The sequence below is a fragment of the Ursus americanus genome, chromosome 6 (genome assembly GCF_024610735.1).
Source record: "Ursus americanus isolate L20-20 chromosome 6, mUrsAme1.1.p, whole genome shotgun sequence".
Classification (NCBI taxonomy): domain Eukaryota; kingdom Metazoa; phylum Chordata; class Mammalia; order Carnivora; family Ursidae; genus Ursus; species Ursus americanus.
The window spans coordinates 38495182-38514869 of record NC_142132.1 but is presented as its reverse complement, the minus strand read 5'-3'; the positions used below and the strand labels follow the sequence as shown (position 1 = coordinate 38514869).

Here is a 19688-nt window from a genome sequence, read left to right as displayed (position 1 = left end):
CCCTCCTAGAGCTCTTTTCTCATTTTGGCTTTTTTATAACCCCTCAGAGTCCCTGCTCTGTGTCACAACCTTTTGCTACACATTCTTTAAAATTTAATTTTTTTTTTTAAGATTATTTATTTGACAGAGAGCCAGCGAAAGAGGGAACACAAGCAGGGGGAGTGGGAGAGGAAGAAGCAGGCTCCCAGCAGAGGAGCCTGATGTGGGGCTCGATCCCAGAACATCGGGATCACACCCTGAGCTGAAGGCAGATGCTTAACGACTGAGCCACCCAGGCGCCCCTAAAATTTAAATTTTCTTGATTCTTTTTCTTAATTCACAATCGCATGATTAGAACTCTTGGGAACCTTCTGCGCTCAGCCCCCTCCTTTGCCCCAGGTTGAGCTATGGATTGGTGGCCCTGTACTCAACTGGTCTCCCATTTGTGCAGAGTTCTGGCGGGGTAGCAAGGTTTCCTGGACCCAGTGTAGGGAGTAGGAGAGAGCACTCATGTCCGGCCACCGTGATTAGGACTACCCCCGAAACCAGGTTAAAGAGTGCCAGGTGGGGATGGTAAGCACTGGCAGGGATGGCCCTTCACATTTCTTTTGCATTTGCATATACCATCTGGTACTTGGTTTCGTTTTTCTTTCCTTTTCTTTTCTTTTTCCTTCCTCCCTCCCTCCCTCCCTCCCTTTCTGTTTTTTAAGTAGGCTCCCAGTGTGGGGCTTGAACTTAAAGAGATCAAGAGTTGCATGCCCTACTGACTGAGCTAGCCAGGCGCCTCTAGTACTTGATTTCTTGACCACGGAGGAACTAATTAAGTTTTGGCGCTCAGGAGATGAAGGATCGCTGAGTCTGCAGGAGATGGTGTTGCTGCTCTGGGGCCTCAGTAGTCCTCAGCTACGCTTCCACCCACATAGATTTGTTTTGCCTCAGCTCATCAGGACCTTAAATATGTATTATTCATCGAGCAGTAGGAAATAGCAGGTGTTCTTCGGTTCTCTGCCCATTGCCGTTCAGAAGGAGACGGCGTTCATCGTCCCCGTTGCGCTTTCCTCTGAAACTGACTGGAGGTGTGTCGTTGCAGGCTGGGGGTTCTTCGTCGGCGTCGGCTCCGGTATCCGCCTTCCCTCGCTCTTCTGTCACGCCGTCCAATCAGGACATCTGCAGGTAACGCTCTGCTTCAGCTGCTCTAGTGGTTCATGTGACATCCCGGAAATAAGCATTAGTGTCTGCAGGTTCTCGATCTTCCATTTGCTCGGTCAGTATGCCTTTGCTGGGAACAGCTGGCTCAGTTTTCTGTGCTGTTTGCTCACCAAGTTACCACACGAGTCTCATTTCTTCACTTCGATGTCTATTCTCTTTTAAGATTGTTTTTACTTTCTGTGCTTTTATTCCACTGTTCTCTGCATGCAGTTCCAGTGCAGTGTGTTCTGAGTGTTGTCACCAAAGTCCCGTGCAGTCTGCTGTTGTCTTGAAAGCTCCTCCATGCCAGAGTTCTCTGACACAAGGGCTCACTGTGACAGTTCTCTGTAAAGACACGTTGTCCAAGAGAAATTCCTGTGGTTCAGAACGGGCCCGGGCCTTGAAGCCTGCTGACAATCCCAAAGCCAGAAGAACACTAAAGTTCTCAAAATCCCTAAACGATGTGGGTGAGAAGGCCCAGGATACCGTGGAAAGTTTTGACTACGTGGAAAGAACGTGCTCCGAAGGGAAATTGATACTCCCTCAAGATCCGGGTCTGAGAGTTAGCAGGTTCCATCAGAAGGAAACAAGAGCACTGCATCGCAAGCCTCTTGGCAGTTCCAAACATTCTTGTGTTTCATCCCTTTCTGCCAACCGTTCAACTGCCTCAGAGGTGGAAGCTGGCAAGGGGGGCATGCACGTCCCCCTTCTGGAAGAGAAAGCGGATGGCGAAGCCGTGTCCAGGAGGCGGCGACTGCTCCGGTACCTGTTCTCGCTCTCGCACGGCTCGAGCGCCAGCAGCCTGCACAGGTTCCATGAGCTGGAGAGCTGTGCCGCCCACCTGCACACCGCCAAGTCCTCCAGCGGGCTGGCAGGGAGCACGGGCTTCTGCTCCGAGGAAATGGGAGACGACGATGTCTTTGAGGACAGCACATCTGCAAAATGGAAGAGCAAGGTCCTGCGGGCGCCCCTCTGCTCAGTGGAGAAGGACAGTGACCTGGATTGTCCTTCTCCCCCCTCTGAAAAATGCCCCCCCATCTCTCCTGTGTCCACGTCAGGGGATGCCTGCAGGTTGGTTTGCCAAGAACCACCATTCTGGCCAGCTCTGCTCCCCATACCTCGGTGGCCTCATCTTGCTTTAATATGTGAAGTTTCAGGAAAACGAATTAATGGGTGGTTGGTAGACAATTGTGGGTTAAGAGTTTTCTCCAGAAGAATGGAGTATTGGAATCATTTGACAAACTAATTTTTATGAGATGGGTCCCAAATAGTCTCTCAGATGATAAAAGAGGAAGAAGCTACACATATTAAAGGCCAAGCTGACTCTTCTCAACCAAAAATAAGTAGACTTCGCTTAAGGAAATTGGAAGAAAGAAAATAGTATCTCCAGTTTTCCAGCTTGAGGATCTAGCTGTTAAGCACAGGCTGCCCCTTCCAGCCTCATTTTTACCCTCTGTTTCCGTTGTAACACAGCGTGCATGGGAAGAGGCAGGCCTTCCGCAGCATCTTCCTTCCTTCTTTTTAACTCGGATGCGGCCACCTCTGCCCAGGTCCCAACTCCACTTCCCACCTTTGTCTTCCCGTGTGCAACACCCTTGTCTGGCCTCCAGAATCTTTCAGAATCTGCATTTTGTCACCACACTCAAGTTTTCCCTATTCCAGACTTCCCTGGGCACCCCTTCCAGGCCAGCTGGATCTCTAACAGCTGGATCAGAAATCCCTCTCACAAAGAGCTGCCAGCCTGGCCAGGTCAGGGCCCAGCCCCTGTGAGGCCAGGTGTCCCTACCTGTCCTCCAGCTGCCGGAACAGACCCTTCTGTTTCTCAAAAGTCTGTTAAGTTCCTTGAGGTTGGTAGCTACATCCTCTTGCATGCACTCTTAGAAATCATGAATGATTTAAAATTCTCACTTCCTCAAAAAAGAAACAAAGTTGCGGCACCTTCTAATGGGGTTTTTAGGTCCAGGAGAGGTCCTGGGCTTTGTCTGTGCTGTCTGATGGAGACGTGTAGCGTAGTGTGTCAAGGCGAAGTCAGTGATTATTGCTAAAAAGTAAATTCATCATCTTTTAAAGTCACTGGTATTTTTGGAAAGTAGAATGCTGCTTTTGTCTTACACAGAAATTTTTCTTCTAATTATTTTAACATGTTGTGAAAGATGCTACCATGTTGCCTTAAATTCGGCTTTCAGTGTAGTTCTTTAAACCTTACCCAAATGACTGCTTTGTCATTTCTTATCATTTTTTCCTCTCTGATGCCATATGCCATCCAGACTTGCCATGTTGGTGCGGTAAGCTAGAAGTTTTTAGTCTGTAGTCATTGTTCGCATCCGTGTTTGTGTGTTTCTGTGCTTGTGGTCATTTCTGTGATGTTTGTTGTTGAAAGTTTTCACTGGGGGGATTGGCCCTCCCCTGAAGCGACCTCTTCCCTGGTATGTGGCCCTCCTGGTAATGACTGGCTTTCCTCTCCCCACAGGATCTGCCACTGCGAAGGGGATGACGAGAGCCCTCTGATCACCCCCTGCCGCTGCACGGGGAGCCTGCACTTCGTGCACCAGACTTGCCTGCAGCAGTGGATCAAGAGCTCCGACACGCGCTGCTGTGAGCTCTGCAAGTACGAGTTCATCATGGAGGTCAAGCTGAAGCCTTTGAGGAAAGTACGTGGAAGGACACCTTCGGAAGTGCTCTCACCTCTTTGAAAGGAGGGCCCCTCGCAGAGTTAGCACCATGGCCGGGATGAGGGATGAGGCCATAGCCTGCTTATGCTCCTGTCAGAAGCGGGTGCTGGTGCAGGCGTTCATGCTCCTGGCGCCATCATTTCCGGGTCTTCTTTCCTGCTCCCTCCTCTCGGGAAGAAGCTCTTTCTGACTCTGACCTTTCAGTCCGAACATGTTTTTCTCTCAAATTAAGACTGCTTGCTTGTCTGTGTGAATCTTTTGGCCCTTGACCGTAGACTGTTTTGTGACATCTTAGCATTTAATTTTATACGTATTAACTGTTGATGTCTTGCCTCTGATTAGGACTGCGTATTATTAGACAGTAGTATCTCTCCCCTGCACAAAGCACAAGGTAACAGTGCGTTTGTTTGTTAGATACCTGGGATAAGTTATTTGCTAGCCGGTAGGGAGCAGGTGGGCGGGAAAAGAAAGGGACCGCGGCCTTAGGTGAAATGCACCTCTCTTTGGGCCCCATGTCACAGCTCCCTCTGAGCAGAGCCTCGCCTGGTAGGTAACTGGTTTAATGTGTTTCTCTAGATGCCCAGCACATAAGGTTTTGTTTGGAAGAATAAGACTTGTTCTTATCTCAGAATTTTGATATGCATATTCAAGGAGAATCACACAATCATAACACAAGACATGACAATGCCAAGTGAATGCTAGATTAAGTGGTGGCACAGCACGTCAGACGTTCAGAGGAGGAAGCGTTGGCTGTGGGCTGGAGCGCTGGGGAGGTGGAGTGGTGGTAGTGTCACAGAATGGTGCTAGAGCCACTCTTGAAGGATCGGTAGGATTTGGAGTAAAGTGGAAGGAGTTTAGAGAGATCAGATCGTCTGTGTAGAAAAGCATACACCAAAAAAGTGAGGGTGAGCATTTCAGGGCAGTGTGAAAAGCTTGGACTGAGTGTATCTTAAGAAATAGCAGGAATCAGGGAGTAAGGGGGCATTTTAGCCAAAAGAAGATACTGTATAAAACCATAGCAAAAGCATTCAGGGTGTTGGAGAGGCAGATGCAAACTACTTAAAAAAGTTTTGCCCCATGAAGAGCTTACAATTTATTGGATATCTACTCTGTGCTGGTCTCTCAAGTGAGACTTGTAGCACTTCGACCAATGTAGATAATCCACGAGGCCCTACTTTCAGCTTGTCCTGCATAGAACCATCTGGAAAGAGGCTGTGACTAGGGCTGGCCAAGGATATGCAGTGTTTACACTTTGTTCTTTTTCTCTATCCTTATGTGTTTTCTTCTGTTTTGGAAAGCAGTAAATGAAAAAGAAAATCTGGCTCTTTGGACTAAATTAATGAGCTCCTAGAGGAGATGGGACTGGCAGACCCTGCTTATACCAGGAACTCTTAGCATCGATTTCAAGCTGTTGCTGCCAGAGTAGCAAAGGACCAAAGAGTGAGCTCCTTCTCCATCGCCTTCACGATGTAGTGCGACCCATCTGCTAGTGCGTTGTGGTGTCATCAGTCCTCTTCCCTTGCCCACACCAGTCAGCAAGGCAGGGAAGCCTCATGTGTGCCACCTGGGTCGGGGGCCAACGTGCTCTTTTCATCAGGACTGAAACCATAGAGGCCTTTAGCTAGCCATTGGATTTCTTCCTACAGACAAGAGGATTGATTTCTGGTTGTGGTTCATAGCTCATCTTGATCCCAGCTTCTTTTCATTGCATCAAAAGTTGGCTGTGGACCCAATACCATTGCCTGGTACCTGGTTGAAGCCAGGTGGTTTAAGGAGAATGACTTTTGGTGATTGGGAGAATTCATGAAGTCTGGGAAAAGGGGAGGGGAGAGAAAGCCACTCTTACCCATCTGCAGTGCTCTCACCCCCCTGTAGCCCTTTGTGTCTGGGGTCCTGCACCTCATGCTCTGCGCGTTGTCTTTCCAGTGGGAGAAGTTGCAGATGACGGCCAGTGAGCGCAGGAAGATCATGTGCTCAGTGACATTCCATGTCATCGCCATCACCTGTGTGGTCTGGTCCTTGTATGTGCTCATTGACCGTACCACGGAGGAGATCAAACACGGCCAGGCAACAGGTATGTGCTCAGAGTGAAAGACAAGCTCAGCGTAGAGATCCTGGATAACACACGGGGGCCATAGGATTGGGGCGTTACTCCAGATTGGTTTTTAAGTCAGACTTCAGATGTCTGGGTTTCTGGAGCGGGGGCATCAATTATAAGGCATCAAGCATCCTCTTTGGATGTTTCTCTTGCTGTGGTGAGTACTTTTTTAAAAACTCAGTCAGAAGAGTTCAAATCAGGGAGAGAGAGTCTCCACAGACTGCCTCCTGGAAGAGCAGCAGGATAAGAGAGTGGACCTCCTCTGCCCCCCCCACCTTTGACGAAGCAGGATTTGATGAGTGAAGAATCCATTGGTTATGGGAAGGTCAGAAGTCGTGTTTTATATACTCCAGATCTTAAAATAGGTCTGCTGATAGGTTAACCAGGTTTTTCCCCTTCCAGGAATCCTAGAGTGGCCGTTTTGGACTAAACTGGTGGTTGTGGCCATCGGCTTTACCGGCGGACTCCTTTTTATGTACGTTCAGTGCAAAGTGTACGTACAATTATGGAAGAGACTCAAAGCTTATAACAGAGTAATCTACGTTCAAAACTGTCCAGAAACAAGCAAAAAGAATATTTTTGAAAAATCTGCACTAACAGAACCCAACTTTGAAAATAAAGATGGACGTGGAATCTGTCATTCCGACACAAATTCTTCTTGTTGGACAGAACCTGAAGACACTGGAACCGAAATCGTTCATGTCTGATTTTGTGGAGGGGGTAGTTTCCCTGGACATCAAAGAACAGCTGAAGGAAATTGTTTACTGCCAATTGTGTACCTTTTCTTATGTCCTTTAACAGCATAGACCGGGCAGGTGACTGTTTTAATGGCTTCTCTTTTTCTAAACCCTCCTTAGTGAATCTCCCGGAAAGCCCTCCCATTGGCCGTGCACAGCCGGGTTCCACTTCTGCCAGCATTTCCACGGGAAGGGAGGTCCCCATGACGCTATATAATGGGGAGCTGGCTGAGTTCTGGCCCATGACACCTTGAGCGGAATGAGAGAATAAAATACCAAATCCGCAGGAGCAGGGTGGCACCCTGGCCTCGATGCCCGGCCTCTCCCGGTTGGCAGCAGCCCCCAGCCTGGAGCGGAGCATTTGAGAATACCTAGCCCTGATGAGAGGATTTCCCTCCTCACGGAGAAGAGCCCGGGGAGCTGAGCCCCCTCTGCTGATGCTGCCGCTGACTGGTTTCCTGAGCGGACGGGGCTGTGGTGCTCTGTGCGTGGTGGCGAGTGATTCACTAAGCAAACAGCACTTTACAAAAAGAGAATCTTTATTTTGTATTATGTGTGTCCAGTGGGATTGACATTTAAAAGAACGTCTCTCATTTAGAAGCCTTCTTTTCATTATCTCTTTTACGTTATAATAGATCGAAAACCCTTTTTGCCTTATATATTCTAAGAAACCCAACATCTACTCTGTGTCTCTAAAAGGGACTGGTGGCTCTAAAGCAGGAAGAAGAGATCTGAGGCTTTTTCCTAACAGTTCATGGGAATTGATGCCAGACGGCAATTTGAGCCTAATTCCTGTGGTTTCAAGCCTATTTTATGACAAGTCTTTATGTCATGGGTCTACCCCAAACATTTCTTTTTGGTCAACAGTGAAAATGAAGGTTTTGTGAGATCTAAACAAAAGGAAGGAAGTGAGTAATTAGAACAAAAATGAGTGTTTAAAAATGACTCCTTTCCGGTCAAACGTCTCCCCTTTGTGCCGGCTTCACTGAAAGCGTACGCGTGCGCTGCCCTGGTCTGGGGCATGGACACTGGGGGTGCTCCTGGGCGCCTGCCACCTTGTACGGCCTCTGCTCCTGGGGAGGTTCTGTGGATCACTGGCCTGGTAAGAGAGACAGATGGGCTGGCCCTGGGACAGAAGCCAGGAGTGAGCAGCAAACTGCCATGGCCCATGCCCCCAGCCACACCTCTACCCATTTATCGCCTTAACTGGACTGGACAGAGAGGATCCTTGCGATCAGTTCGTTCTGTCATCAGGGATTATCTCCTGTACCATTTTCAAAAGACAAAACCAAAATCACTACCATCAAATGGCCTTTGTCCCTTTAAAAAGTCTGCTTAAAATTCTGTTTTTAAAAATAAGTTTCACTTCACCAGGTAAATAGGAGTCAGCTCCAGGGAAAAGCAGCCAAGAGGGTGTGCGCTGTAACATAAGTGTGCCCAGGTGCTTACTCTCTGGGCGACTCTGCATCTGTAGCACCTCCTCTAAGGGGAAGGATGCCTGGGGGTCCTGCCATCAGTCCCCTGAGCCTTAGGTGCCTCACCTGTCCTGTTAAGAGGATGAAGCAAACATAAGATGACCCCTTTGCCTTTCAGAGTAGAAGTGCTGTGGTTTGTTTCGAAAGCCCGGAGGAGGCCCATGTGTCTAAGCTCTGGCGGAGGGCACGTGGTAGCAGGCTCTGTCCTGCTGTCGCTTCCCATCCAGTGTCTGATTCATCGGGATCACGGACCCTGGTCTAAGGAGCTGCCCCACTGTGGCCTTCCTCTGGCTGGGCAGGCACTGTCCAGCCGTGGCCAGCCCCTGAAAATAGGTCAGCCTGCTCTCTCTCTCCGTCTCCCAGGCCGCGTCCAGTCCGTGCCTGTGTTCACTGTGCCCCCAAAGTGCAATTACACACACCCCTTCTCAGCCTGGGGACGCCAGGCAGCTACACGCTGTCTCTACTCAGGGGAGCTGAGCCCTGGGCCAGCCCTGCCCGTGCCCCTTAGGAGCTGCCCAGGCAAGGCCCCTTGTCCCTGCCCTCTTATAGCAGATGAGTAGTCATGTGGAGACTGGGATCAGTTTTTAGGTGGGATTCCTTCCCCATTCTCTGATGGAACCCCTTACGCTGAACTTGAAAGTCACTGAGACTTCCTGCATAGAGGAAAATGTGCTTAGGCAGGGACAGCCTCTGGGCAGCCCACCTGTCATGGCTGGCAACCCCTGTGGCAAAGGTGCCTTTATAACCATGACTGCTGTGTTGCTCCCAGGCCCGACCATATTCTCATGTGAAACCCTCACTTCTTTTCAGGAAGGCCTAACACCATCTCATCACCTCCACCGAGCTCCTAAAAAAAAAAAACCAAACACCTTCTGCCTGGGGACAGTCCATCCCACATCCTTCTTTCTTTTCCTGGGATGGCACACAGATGCCCCCTTGCTTTTCTCTTCTCTTGTAGGCTCTAGTTGAGCACCTCTGATGCCATTCTTAGTCCCAGCTCTAATCTCCACCACCCCCCCCAGACGACCCAGGAAGTCAGAAGCTCTGGAAACGTGGTTCTGTGCTGCCATCTAGTGGGAGCAGCGGCTCTGCCAGGTGTTCCTTTAGTCCTTAGTAGCTTGCCTTCTAGGTTTTTTTTGGGGGGGGGGTGGTTATTTATTCCCTATTCCCCTCATTCTGTACATGGCTTTGGTGGAGGACAATACTTGGCTGAACCAGAAATGTGGGATGAGCTGGTGGGTGTCAGGGCCCAGAGGACTGGTACTTGGGGGCCAGGCCAGGGGGAGAGGGAAGTGGCCTCAGGGGAGTTGCCAGCCAGCCCTCTCTGATTTGGTCTCTGTTCCCTCAAAAGTTAGTTTGGCTCGAGTGCTGTCGACTTTGACTGCCAGCAGGAATTTGGTTTTTGTGCCTGAGTTGATTTTAAGAAATTCTGGGAACTATCGAAGGTCTCACCCTGCTCCAGTCCTCCTTTTCTGTCTCCTCCTTTTCTGCCTCATTCCACTCTTTTCAGTCTGATGGGTCTAGTTTTCAGCCTTGCTGGCATGCCCTACCTGGTTCCAAACACGCAGGCCTCAGGCAGTGGGCCAGTTCCAGAGCCTCAGGCAGTGCCTGCACGGTTGGGGCTGCTTCTGCTGCCTGGTGGGTTGGCTGCAGGGCTGGAGGAGGCCTGTGGACCGTGGGGCCAAGAGCCGTGATGCTGCACGTTTGGACTGATGCAAAGACGTTTTCTGGATACTTTCCCTTTTGAATCTGATTTGAAATATGCGGCTTCCCTCTCCAGCCAAGGAAAGATGGAAACATAGGGAAATAAAAGCATTTATCTTTGTTTTGGATGTAATTAAGTTGTGCAGCTATTCACCTATTTAGATGCGATGTTTATAGAAGCTGATTGTTAATAAAAACCAAATTTACACTGGCACGTGTGGTGTAGTTTCTAAAAGGCACTTCACATTTGAAGATTTTCTTAACTTGCAAAGTTTCTAGTTCTCTCCATGTCTGGTTTTGTATCCTTTTGCGTGTGTTCGCTGTTTCTCAGTATTACCACTTGAATCATTCTCTCGGGGGGTTGTTTGTGTTATACGTGGGGTGTCTAATTACAGCAATAAAGTATCTCTTTAAAAAGGGATTGTGCCATGAATTGCAAGAAGGCTGCAAGAAGGCTGGGAACATTGGCAGGCATTCCAGTGGTTCTGATCCCCTCTGCACAATCCTCTGGCTTTCATGTTGGGGAAGAGAGTCACGCAACCTCAGGAGGTATCTGTTTTCCTCAGTCTGTCCCTGCGGGGGGCGGTGGCTCCCCCAGACACTGGTGGTTGGTTGGTGGGGAGCAGATGGGTTCAGGAGAGTGTGCAGGTGTGGGAGTAAAAATGGAAGTACCTCACACAGGTGTGCTTGCTTCACACTTCCAGGCTCTACTTGGACTCCGTGCCGTGTGAGAAGCCAGATTCAAGTTCAGGGTGAGTGTGGCGATGTGACCATGGAGCAGTTGATTATTCTCTAACTCGCCTTATCTGTTGAAACACTGAGCCGCAGCCTAGCGGAGTAGGAAACCAGGGAGGACCAGCAGGATCTCTGGCGACAGTTCAGTCTGGCTGCATCTCTCGGCTGCTGATGGGGCCTCCCTAAGTCACGGTGGTGTCTCGGATTCCCCTGTCTCGAGCCTGCAGACTGCTCACGGGGCTGTGCGTGTGAGGGAGTGTGTGTGCAAAAGCACACTCCACCTGCCTTTACCTGTGCGCACAAGGTGAAAACAGGCCAGGATTGCCCTGTACATCCTGTCCCCTAGGTGAGCCCAGAGAACTCGTCCTCCAGTTAAGGGTACCGCAGTAGCTGCCAGGAGACTTCGGAGCCAAGCGGGAGGATACTTTGCCAAGTGTCCTTGCCCGACTTCGGGAGCTGTTGAGGCCTCTGGAGGAGGACGCGACCGCAGAACAGCTGAACAGGTAGGAGCGCGTGCGAGGGAGGGAGTGCTCAGGTGCTCGACTATTGGTTGAAGGGGTGAGGAGGGTGTTGCTGAAAGAGAACTCTGCTTTGGTGAGAAGGTGAGGTGGGGGGGTGCTGCCTGGGGGGAGCCTCTCTGCTTTGGGGATCCACCAAATTTGATGAGTTTGGCCGAAGAGATGCCCAGTGGGATCTTGTTGCGCGCAGGCTTGACTATGCTGTCCCCAGGCCTTTCTGCCCTTTAACACCGGCCACGAAGTGGGGGGGAGAGGGCTGCTGCACGGCACACTTCCAGGGGGGCAAAGGCTCGCAGGCGAGCCTCCTGTTTTGTAAGTAAACTTAATAAACTTACAGCCCAGTGCCCATTCATTGACATGTTGGCATCCTTACTGCTCGTTACTTGGGGTGTCAGGCTGGCGGGAAGAGGATGAGCCCCGGAGCTAGAGGAGAACTACCTAGATGACCAGAAGTGGCTGGTCCCTTTGGAAAAGGTGAAAAGTCTGATCGGACATTCCGAGGGGAGGGGCAGGCATACAACAGGCAAAGCGGTCAGCGTGTTAAAAAAAAAAAAAAAAAAAAAACAGAACATCAAACAGTCCCTTTCCCAGGGAAAGGCCTTGGGCGGGAACCCAGAGCTGGGTCCCTGGAAGGCAGGGGCTCTGGGCCATAGTCATGCAGTAAAGGCATCACATACTCTTCACGTGTCTGAAATATGTAGGAAACGCGTGTTGCTTACTGCAGTCCTATGACACGCTACCGCACATCTTGCTTTTTCCACCAAACAACTGGGTACTGATACAGATTTTTAGGTTGCTTACTTGACTTTCGATGTTGGAAGCAAGGCTGAAGTCCACATCCATGACATTTATCTTTGTATATTTGTGTGTGTGTGGGGGGGGCAGTTCTGAACATAAATTCCTAGAAGTAGAGAAAGCGGTAAAGGCATTTAACCTTTAAGTTGCAAAAGCACACTCCAAAATGATTCACTTATGAGAATTTGAGTCTCTTTACTTACATTGTATCATGTAGGTGTTTTTTAAATTGTTACTAAAATGATTGTCATTCCCTCTTAGCCCATTGATGTTTTACTTTGCATTCTTGGATAAATAAGGAGATCGAGCATCTTTTGCTTACTGTGCATGTCTGCATATGTGAATTTCCATGCCTTGCCCATTTCTCGGGTTTTTGGTATATTTTATATTAAATCCTAGGCATTTTTTTATGGTGAAAGAACATTAACTCTGGTTTGATGTAACTGGCAAATATGTGCTGTTCGTTTCTTCACCATTTTATTATGAAAAATTTTTTTGGTAATTTTTTTTATTATGTTAGTCACCATACAGTACTTCGTTAGTTTTTGATGTAGTGTTCCATGCTTCATTGTTTGCGTATAACACCCAGTGCTCATCGCAATACGTGCCCTCCTTAATATAAAATTGTAAATAATTGCATAGTGAGAATTCATATACCCTAGATTCTACAACTAACATTTTGCTCTATAAGCTTTACTGTGTATCTCCATCTATTCATTACACTATCCTCCCACCACCTGGCTTTTTTAATGCCTTTCAGAGTAAATTGCAGCTGGAACTATACACTTTACCCCACTTCAGTTTGTATATCATTAGCTAAGATCCAACATTTGTTTATGGTTCTTTTGTTCTTAGAAAAATTTACATACAGTGAAATGTATAAATCTGAAGTATACCATCTAATGAGCCTTGCAGATGTAGACACCTGTGTAGCCCCAAACCAGATGTTCTGTACCAAAATACAGAATGTTATCTCAGTCCTGAAAATTCCGATGCCCCTTCCCAGCCCACCCCTGTTCTCATACCCTCCAGAGCAAAATCGTTCTGATTTTTGGTTTTAGCTTGTCCTGGAGCTTAATTTCAGTGCAGTCATGCACTTCACACTCTTGTGTCGGGGGTAAGTCAGCACAGGGTTTCTGAGTTTCGTCTATGTTCCTGTATCAGTACATTCCTGTTCTGTGCTGAATCATATTCCACTGTATAAATATACCAGTCTCTTCATTTTCTTATGGCTGGAGACAAGCTCTTTCCAGTTTTTGGCCATTATGAATAGAACTGTTAAGTTTTTTTTTTTTTTTTTTTTTTGTGGACATATTTTCATTCCTCTTGGGTAAATACCTAGGTATAAAGTGCTGGTTCAGAGAGGGCAGAGATGTTTAGTTTTATTAGAAACTAAACAAACATTTTCCCAAAGCAGGAGTACCATTTTCCATCCCCACCAACAAGGTGTGAAGCTTCCAGTTACTTCAAACCCTTGCAACATTTGGTGTTGTCAGTCAACAACCTCAAATACAAAATTTGTAGCTGTTCTTATAGATGTGTGGTTGTAATTTGGTTTGAATTTGCATTTGTGGTTTGAATTTGCATTTTCCCAACGACTAATGATATTGAGCGTCTTTTTATGTGCCTCCTGTCATGTGCTTATTTGCCATTCATAAATCTTTTTATTTTTTATTCATTTATTATTTTTAAAAAATATTTTATTATTTGTTTGTGAGAGAGAGAGAGCAAGCACAAGCAGGGGGAGAGGCAGAAGGAGAGGGAGAAGCAGGCTCCCCGCTGAGCAGGGAGCCCCATGTGGGGCTTGATCCCAGGACCCTGAGATCATGATCTGAGCCAAAGGCAGATGCTTAACCAACTGAGCCACCCAGGTGCCCCTGTTTTACAATTTTATTTATTTTTTATTTTTATTTTATTTTTTTTAGATTTTATTTATTTATTTATTTATTTATTTATTTATTTATTTATTTATTTATTTGACACAGAGAGACAGACAGCCAGCGAGAGAGGTAACACAAGCAGGGGGAGTGGGAGAGGAAGAAGCAGGCTCCAACAGAGGAGCCTGATGTGGGGCTCGATCCCATAATGCCGGGATCACGCCCTGAGCCGAAGGCAGACGCTTAATGACTGAGCCACCCAGGCGCCCCATGTTTTACAATTTTAAAAGGTTGTTTTAAAAAATGCAGCAGATTGTATAGATGGCCTACCAAACCTAAAATATTTTACAGGAAAAAAATGTGCTTGATACTGCTATGGATTTAAAGTATATATCTTGTATATTGCATATGGTTGGGTATTGATTTTTTAAATTATTCTGATAACCCCTGCCTTTTAGCTGGAGTTTTTAGTCCTTATAAACATTTGATGTAATTACTGATATGGTTGGTTCTATGTCTACCATTTTATTATTTGATTTGTCCTCTCTGTTTTTGTTTCTCTGTTCCTATTTTTTTTCTTTCTTTTAAATTATTTGTATATTTTTAGAATTCCATTTTAAGTCCTCTTTTGGTTTTTAGCTATATTTCTTTACATTATTTTAGTGGTTGCTCTAGAGGTTATAATCTACCTACTTAAAATTTCACAAACTACTTAGAATTAATATTATACCCCTTGATATAAGATGTAGAGACCATGTGCCTGAAATAGTCCATTAACACCCATTGTCTTTTATGTGGTCTTCATATTATGCTTTACATGTATTATAAATGCCACATGACAGTGTTATATTTGCTTTAAATAATCATATATATTTTAAAGGAAGGAGGAGAGGAGAAAGTCTCTTAGGTTTAGCCAACATTTACCATATCTGATACTCTCCTATCCTTCCCGAGGATCTGAGTTTCCATGGGAGCATTTCTCATTGTGTAGATCTGCTGGCAGTGGATTGTCTTCATTTTATTTTACCTGAAAACTTCTTTTCCTTCATTTTCATACTTGAGAAATATTTTTGCTGGTTATAGAATTCTGTGTATTCTCTTTAACTCTTCTTTGACTCTGAAATAAGGTTTCCTTTGTATCTATTTTGCTTGGGTTTGGCTGAGCTTCTTGGAGCTATAAATTTGTCTCTCACCAAATTTGGGAAATTTTTGGCCTTTATTTCTTCAGATATTTGTTCTGCCCCATTCTTTTACCTTCCCTCTCCTTCTGGGACTCCAATTACATGTATATTAAGCCTTTGGATATTGTCCCATAGATCACTGAGATTCTGTTCATGTAAAAAATTCTCTTTTTGCTTCAGATTGGATCATTTCTATTGATCTGTTTTCAAGATCACTGTCTCCTTGCTCTCTTGTCTCTCTTCTGCTATATTGCTTATTTTTTCCAGATATTTTTAGTTCTAGAATTTCCATCTGATGATGATTCTTTTTCTTCCTCTTCCTTCCATTCTCCCCCTTCTTCTCTTTTCCAGTGTATAGTTCTCTGCTGAGATTTCCTATCCTTTCACGAATTGGTAATATATTTCCTTTAACCCACAGAGCACAGGTATAAAAGCTTCATTGAAATCACTGTCTGTTGATTCCAACATCTGTGCCATCATACGATCAGTTTCTCTTGGTTGTCTTTTCCCTTTGAGAGTAGGTCATATTTTTCTTGTATACTGAATAATTTTGGATTGTGCCCTGGCTATTGTGAATGTTATTTTGTAGAGATTCTGAGTTCTCTTATATTCCTCTGAAAAGGATTTTTTTTTTACGCAAGCAGTTAACTTGGTTGAGCTTAAACCGAAACCTGTTTAAAAGTTCAAAGCTCACTTTAGTTGTTTCATCCTCAGCTGAGCTGTTTGCAGTTTGCCCCACGCAGGCTTGGCTTAGGGGTCAGCCAGAGCTCTAGACAGAGTTTATGCACAGAAGGGTTTTCCCTCTCCTGTAGCGGTGCTGGGTGGTGCTACTGAATGTCCAGCTGCAGGGGAACTGGTGGGCCAGCTGCAGAGAACATAATTAACTGACAGCTCCAGCGGCCACACCTTTGCATCTGTTGTGACATTCATGCCAAGACCATTTTTGTCATTCCTGCCTGATGCAAGATTTCTGTAACGGGCCACTTTTGTTTGAGGACTCCACATTAGCTATGCCAGGCTTTCTTAGAGGTGCCCCGCAGTCTGGAGTCCATTCTACCCAGACCTTCCTGCCGCTCTGCTTGCACCCACAGGATCAGACCTGCATCATCATTCCTGCCTGCTCCCTTCCTTTGCTCACATGACCTTGTGGACTTCTAAAGGTTGGTATGTTGGCCCTCACAGGACATGGAGCTGAGTGAGTGCCTTTACCGTAACCACAGGATTATGGGGTCTACCACCAAGGTCACTCATAAGTGTGGGCAGTTCTCAGAGCGATGGTAGGGAGTCTGGGCCAGTAAGTGTCCAGGCCTCACTCTCTCCAGTACCCAACCCAATGGTCAAGTTTCCTCAGAGGGACTTGTGGTTTCAGGAGCACATGCACACCTTCTCCCATGCTGTATTGGCCCTAGTGGAAGCCTTTTACCTAGACATGGAGCTTCTGGCTTAGCACACTGGGTACACCTTCCAGAAATTCTGGAGACCCTGCTGATCCGATTCTGAAGCCAGGGGCTGGGGGTATGGGTTGAGTAAGCGTACAGGAGGACACAATGGATCACCATGGCTAAGCTCAGGGCTGGCTCTGCTTCTTGGGTGTGGGGAAAGAAATGCATTTTAAAAGTCATTTTGAGTCCTCTCTTGTCGGAGAAAACAGCCCGCAGCTCCCAGGATAGTGCCTAGAACCTCTCAGGTGCCTTGCAGGAGGAAAATGAGGGAGCAGCAGGCTGGTGCCTTGTGCCAGCCCTGGGCACACAAGTAAGGTGAGTTCCTTGTGCTGCCGGGGCTCTGGGTCCGAGGGAGAGACCACGTGGGAAGATAACAACAGAGGTTCAGACAAAGCCCTTGGGGGGGGGGATGAGAATCAAAGTACCTCCCCAGGGTGGATGACATTTGGGATGTGAGGGCAAACCACCTTCTATCTAGCCTGGGTGTGTGTGTGTGTGTGTGTGTGGAGGGGGAGTTTTGCCCAGATAGAATCACAGTGATTATGGCTTTTTTGCGGGGAGAGGGGATGTGAGCTGTTTGGGGTGACTGGGACATAACATGTGGATGGAGACTTGTTTTAAATGCACTCCTTTATTTTTATGACAACCAATTCTTCATTCATTCAACAAAGATTTGTTTGGGCACCTACTATATGCAAGAAATTGGAAGAAGCATAAATAGAACAGAAAATAATCATTCCATGCCTGCCAACAAGAGCAAACATCTATCAGTTGTCCTGACTTCTTGCTGCTGCCTGGTGCAGAAGCTCTGAGCAGGACGTAGGGCAGGAAGCCCCATGGTCCTGCTCTGTGTAGGGTGGGTCCCTGCAGTGTACCCACTTTGATCAAAGTATGGGATTCACTAAAGATTGAGGAGCAAACTGGAAAATGCACTGAAGCTGAGACATCACATGGCCCAACCTGGGCAGCCTTTGGTTTGAAGCCAGTCAGCCTGGGGCCTGCGGAACTGAGGCAGCCTCAGGGAGCAAGCTGCCAGCAGGTCTGCCCTGCGGCCGCCTGTTAGCCTGCCCACCGGGCAGCCTGGAGTCTGCTGAGCTCGGCCGCCAGCAGTTGGCCGCTTGCACGTGTGACTGGCTCAGGGGGCCACTTAGATGGCTACGCTGTTGGGAATCCGGTCGGGGGACAAGTAGTAATATGGCAGCTTCTTGTTCTTGTTGCGCTCAGCGATCACACTGACGATGGTGTCAAGGTTCTTGCGGAATCGGGCCATGGCCTCCTTTACAGGTTTCTCGATGAAATGCTCTTCTGGGTACATGCCCAGGAACAGCTAAGGGCCCAGGCACAGACAGGTTAATCTTTGCCAAGGTGAGGTATGTAAACTGATGGGCCTTGTCTCACCCCCCGAACCATCCCTTGGGAAGTGAGCAAGGAGCATGTGCTCATTTCCCCCTCTCTACCCCCTGCCACCTGCTGAGAGTACCTCAAGAATGCCCCTGGTCTGGGGTCTCAGATAAATGGGAGAAATAGCTGCCCTGTTGCGGGGGCGGGGGGGGGCTACAAGGTGTGTAATGGCGCAGGTGAAGGGGGCCTGTGGTAGGCGTGCGGTGGTCTGGTCCTGCCGGGCCCCGTCCTCTGCAGCACTCCTGCCTTCCCGTCTGGGCTCTGGGCAGCAAGGGCACGGGGGCTCGCACTAGCCTCTCCGGCCCCAGACAGCCACAGCTGGGCCCTGTTGGGGTGCTGTGCTCATTTGTACACTCACAAAGATGTCTGCAAATTAAAACTAGATCTATCTTTTTAAAAATGATTGGATTGTTAAAGTTGGGAATTTTCACACCCAGGGCTGAAAAGGGTGGGATCTGGAATTAGTTTGTGGAGGACAGATCAGTCTCAACATTCTCTGACCCAGAAATTCCTCTACTAGGAACATGTCATCTGGCCCTACCGAACACATGTGCAAAGACACATACATAAAGGTGTTAGTGAGAGACCCGCACGTTAGCAGAGCCCCAAAGCAACCTCAGTGCCCCCAAAATGACCACAGGCCTGCGGCTGATCGAATCAGTAGTCATTCTGTGCGACACTGAGCGAATGCCATGGGGTTTTATCTGAGATACTGAGATGCCCAGCTTTGACATTCGGTTCAATAAGGTGTATGTGCATGGGAATGTTTGGCAGGATCCCCAGGAAACTCTTAGTCATTCCCTCTGGGTAGTCACCAGTGGAGCAGAGTCTCTGTGCTCTCCTGCCCCTCCCCTGCGCTCCATCCAGGCCTGGGACCCCAGCCTCAGAAGTCAGGATTCCCGGAGAGCAGCTGTCCAGCCTACGCCCTTAATCACAAAGCCCTGACATGGAGGAATGGGTTAAATCCAGGCAACCTGCCCCTTGCTCACCTCATTATCTTGGAACTGGCTTAGTGCCCATACTGCGCCCAGATGCCAGCAGGAGCGGCCACGGTCTGGCAGCGTATCCACGATCTGCTCAATGGTGACCACACCCTTGGCCGTTGGTGGTGGGGCCCGCATGGTTGGGGGGGCATTGGGGATCCAGGAGCACCAGTCATACTGCAGGGACAGCCACAGACACGTGTGGGCACCTTCTCAGCCAGCCGCCACCCCCCGCAGCGGGCCATGCCCCTACCCGCCCCACAGAGTGAGCAACCGCCCAGACGCCTCCCCTCTCCTTCCTATCACCTCCTGCTCCAGCAGGGCCGGCCCACAGTCCCCTCTCTGTCTGGTGCCCTCGGCTTCGTGGGCAGGATACACTCAAGGAACATCCAATTTCTGGCCCTGAGGCTGCCTGAGACCAGCCCCAGAAGACTAAAAAGAGGGGTGGCTCTGTCTGGGCCCATCAGCAGCGGTCAAGGTGACTGGTGATTTTCTGCCCAGAGGACCCGCCCTGCCTTTGCCCACCTGGCCAAAGTTGACCGCTGCATGCTGGGCTGAGGCTGTGAAGATCACTACCGTTAGGTACTCCGACAGCTTCTCTCTGGTCTTGATGGACTTGGGGAAACCTAGGGCAGAGCCAGGGGCTGGCTGAGGCCCCAACCCCGGGGGCGGGGGGGGGGCGGCAATAGACCGATGACCCACAGGTACCCTCCCCCTGCCCCTCCCCAGTCCCCGAGTTCCCCCACACAAGGGCTTAGGGGGGCCCAGGCATGGGCAAGACACTGGAAGGGGACAACAACTTGGCCCAGCGTTCCTGATGTTTCTGACCCTAGTTCTCAGTGGCTGTAGAAAGTCTCTGAAATGTCCCCATGAGACATGCTGGTCGGCAGGGGTCCCTTGGCT

General features: G+C 48.4%; 2 protein-coding genes across 10 annotated transcripts in view; one reads left to right on the top strand and one right to left on the bottom strand.

Annotated features, from left to right (window-relative positions):
* Window positions 1-10067, top strand: part of MARCHF8 (membrane associated ring-CH-type finger 8) — a 131601-nt gene extending 121534 nt beyond the window's left edge. For 8 of the 9 annotated variants that reach the window (XM_045809870.2, XM_087862932.1, XM_087862931.1 and 5 more), the window contains 5 exons: window positions 1070-1152; window positions 1399-2238; window positions 3638-3818; window positions 5766-5913; window positions 6340-10067. In XM_045809870.2, the coding sequence (XP_045665826.1) occupies window positions 1070-1152; window positions 1399-2238; window positions 3638-3818; window positions 5766-5913; window positions 6340-6644 (1557 nt within the window). In that variant the 3' untranslated portion in view covers window positions 6645-10067. The remainder of the gene's footprint in view (window positions 1-1069; window positions 1153-1398; window positions 2239-3637; window positions 3819-5765; window positions 5914-6339) is intronic. The other variant, XM_045809872.2, reaches the window with a different exon arrangement.
* Window positions 10068-17013: 6946 nt separating this feature from the next.
* ALOX5 (arachidonate 5-lipoxygenase) overlaps window positions 17014-19688 on the bottom strand; it is a 50148-nt gene continuing 47473 nt past the window's right edge. Inside the window, exons 12-14 of the mRNA XM_045809987.2 lie at window positions 19311-19411; window positions 18792-18962; window positions 17014-17728 (exon numbers count right to left, since the gene is read on the bottom strand). Coding sequence (XP_045665943.2) covers window positions 17549-17728; window positions 18792-18962; window positions 19311-19411 — 452 coding nt within the window. The 3' untranslated portion in view covers window positions 17014-17548. The remainder of the gene's footprint in view (window positions 17729-18791; window positions 18963-19310; window positions 19412-19688) is intronic.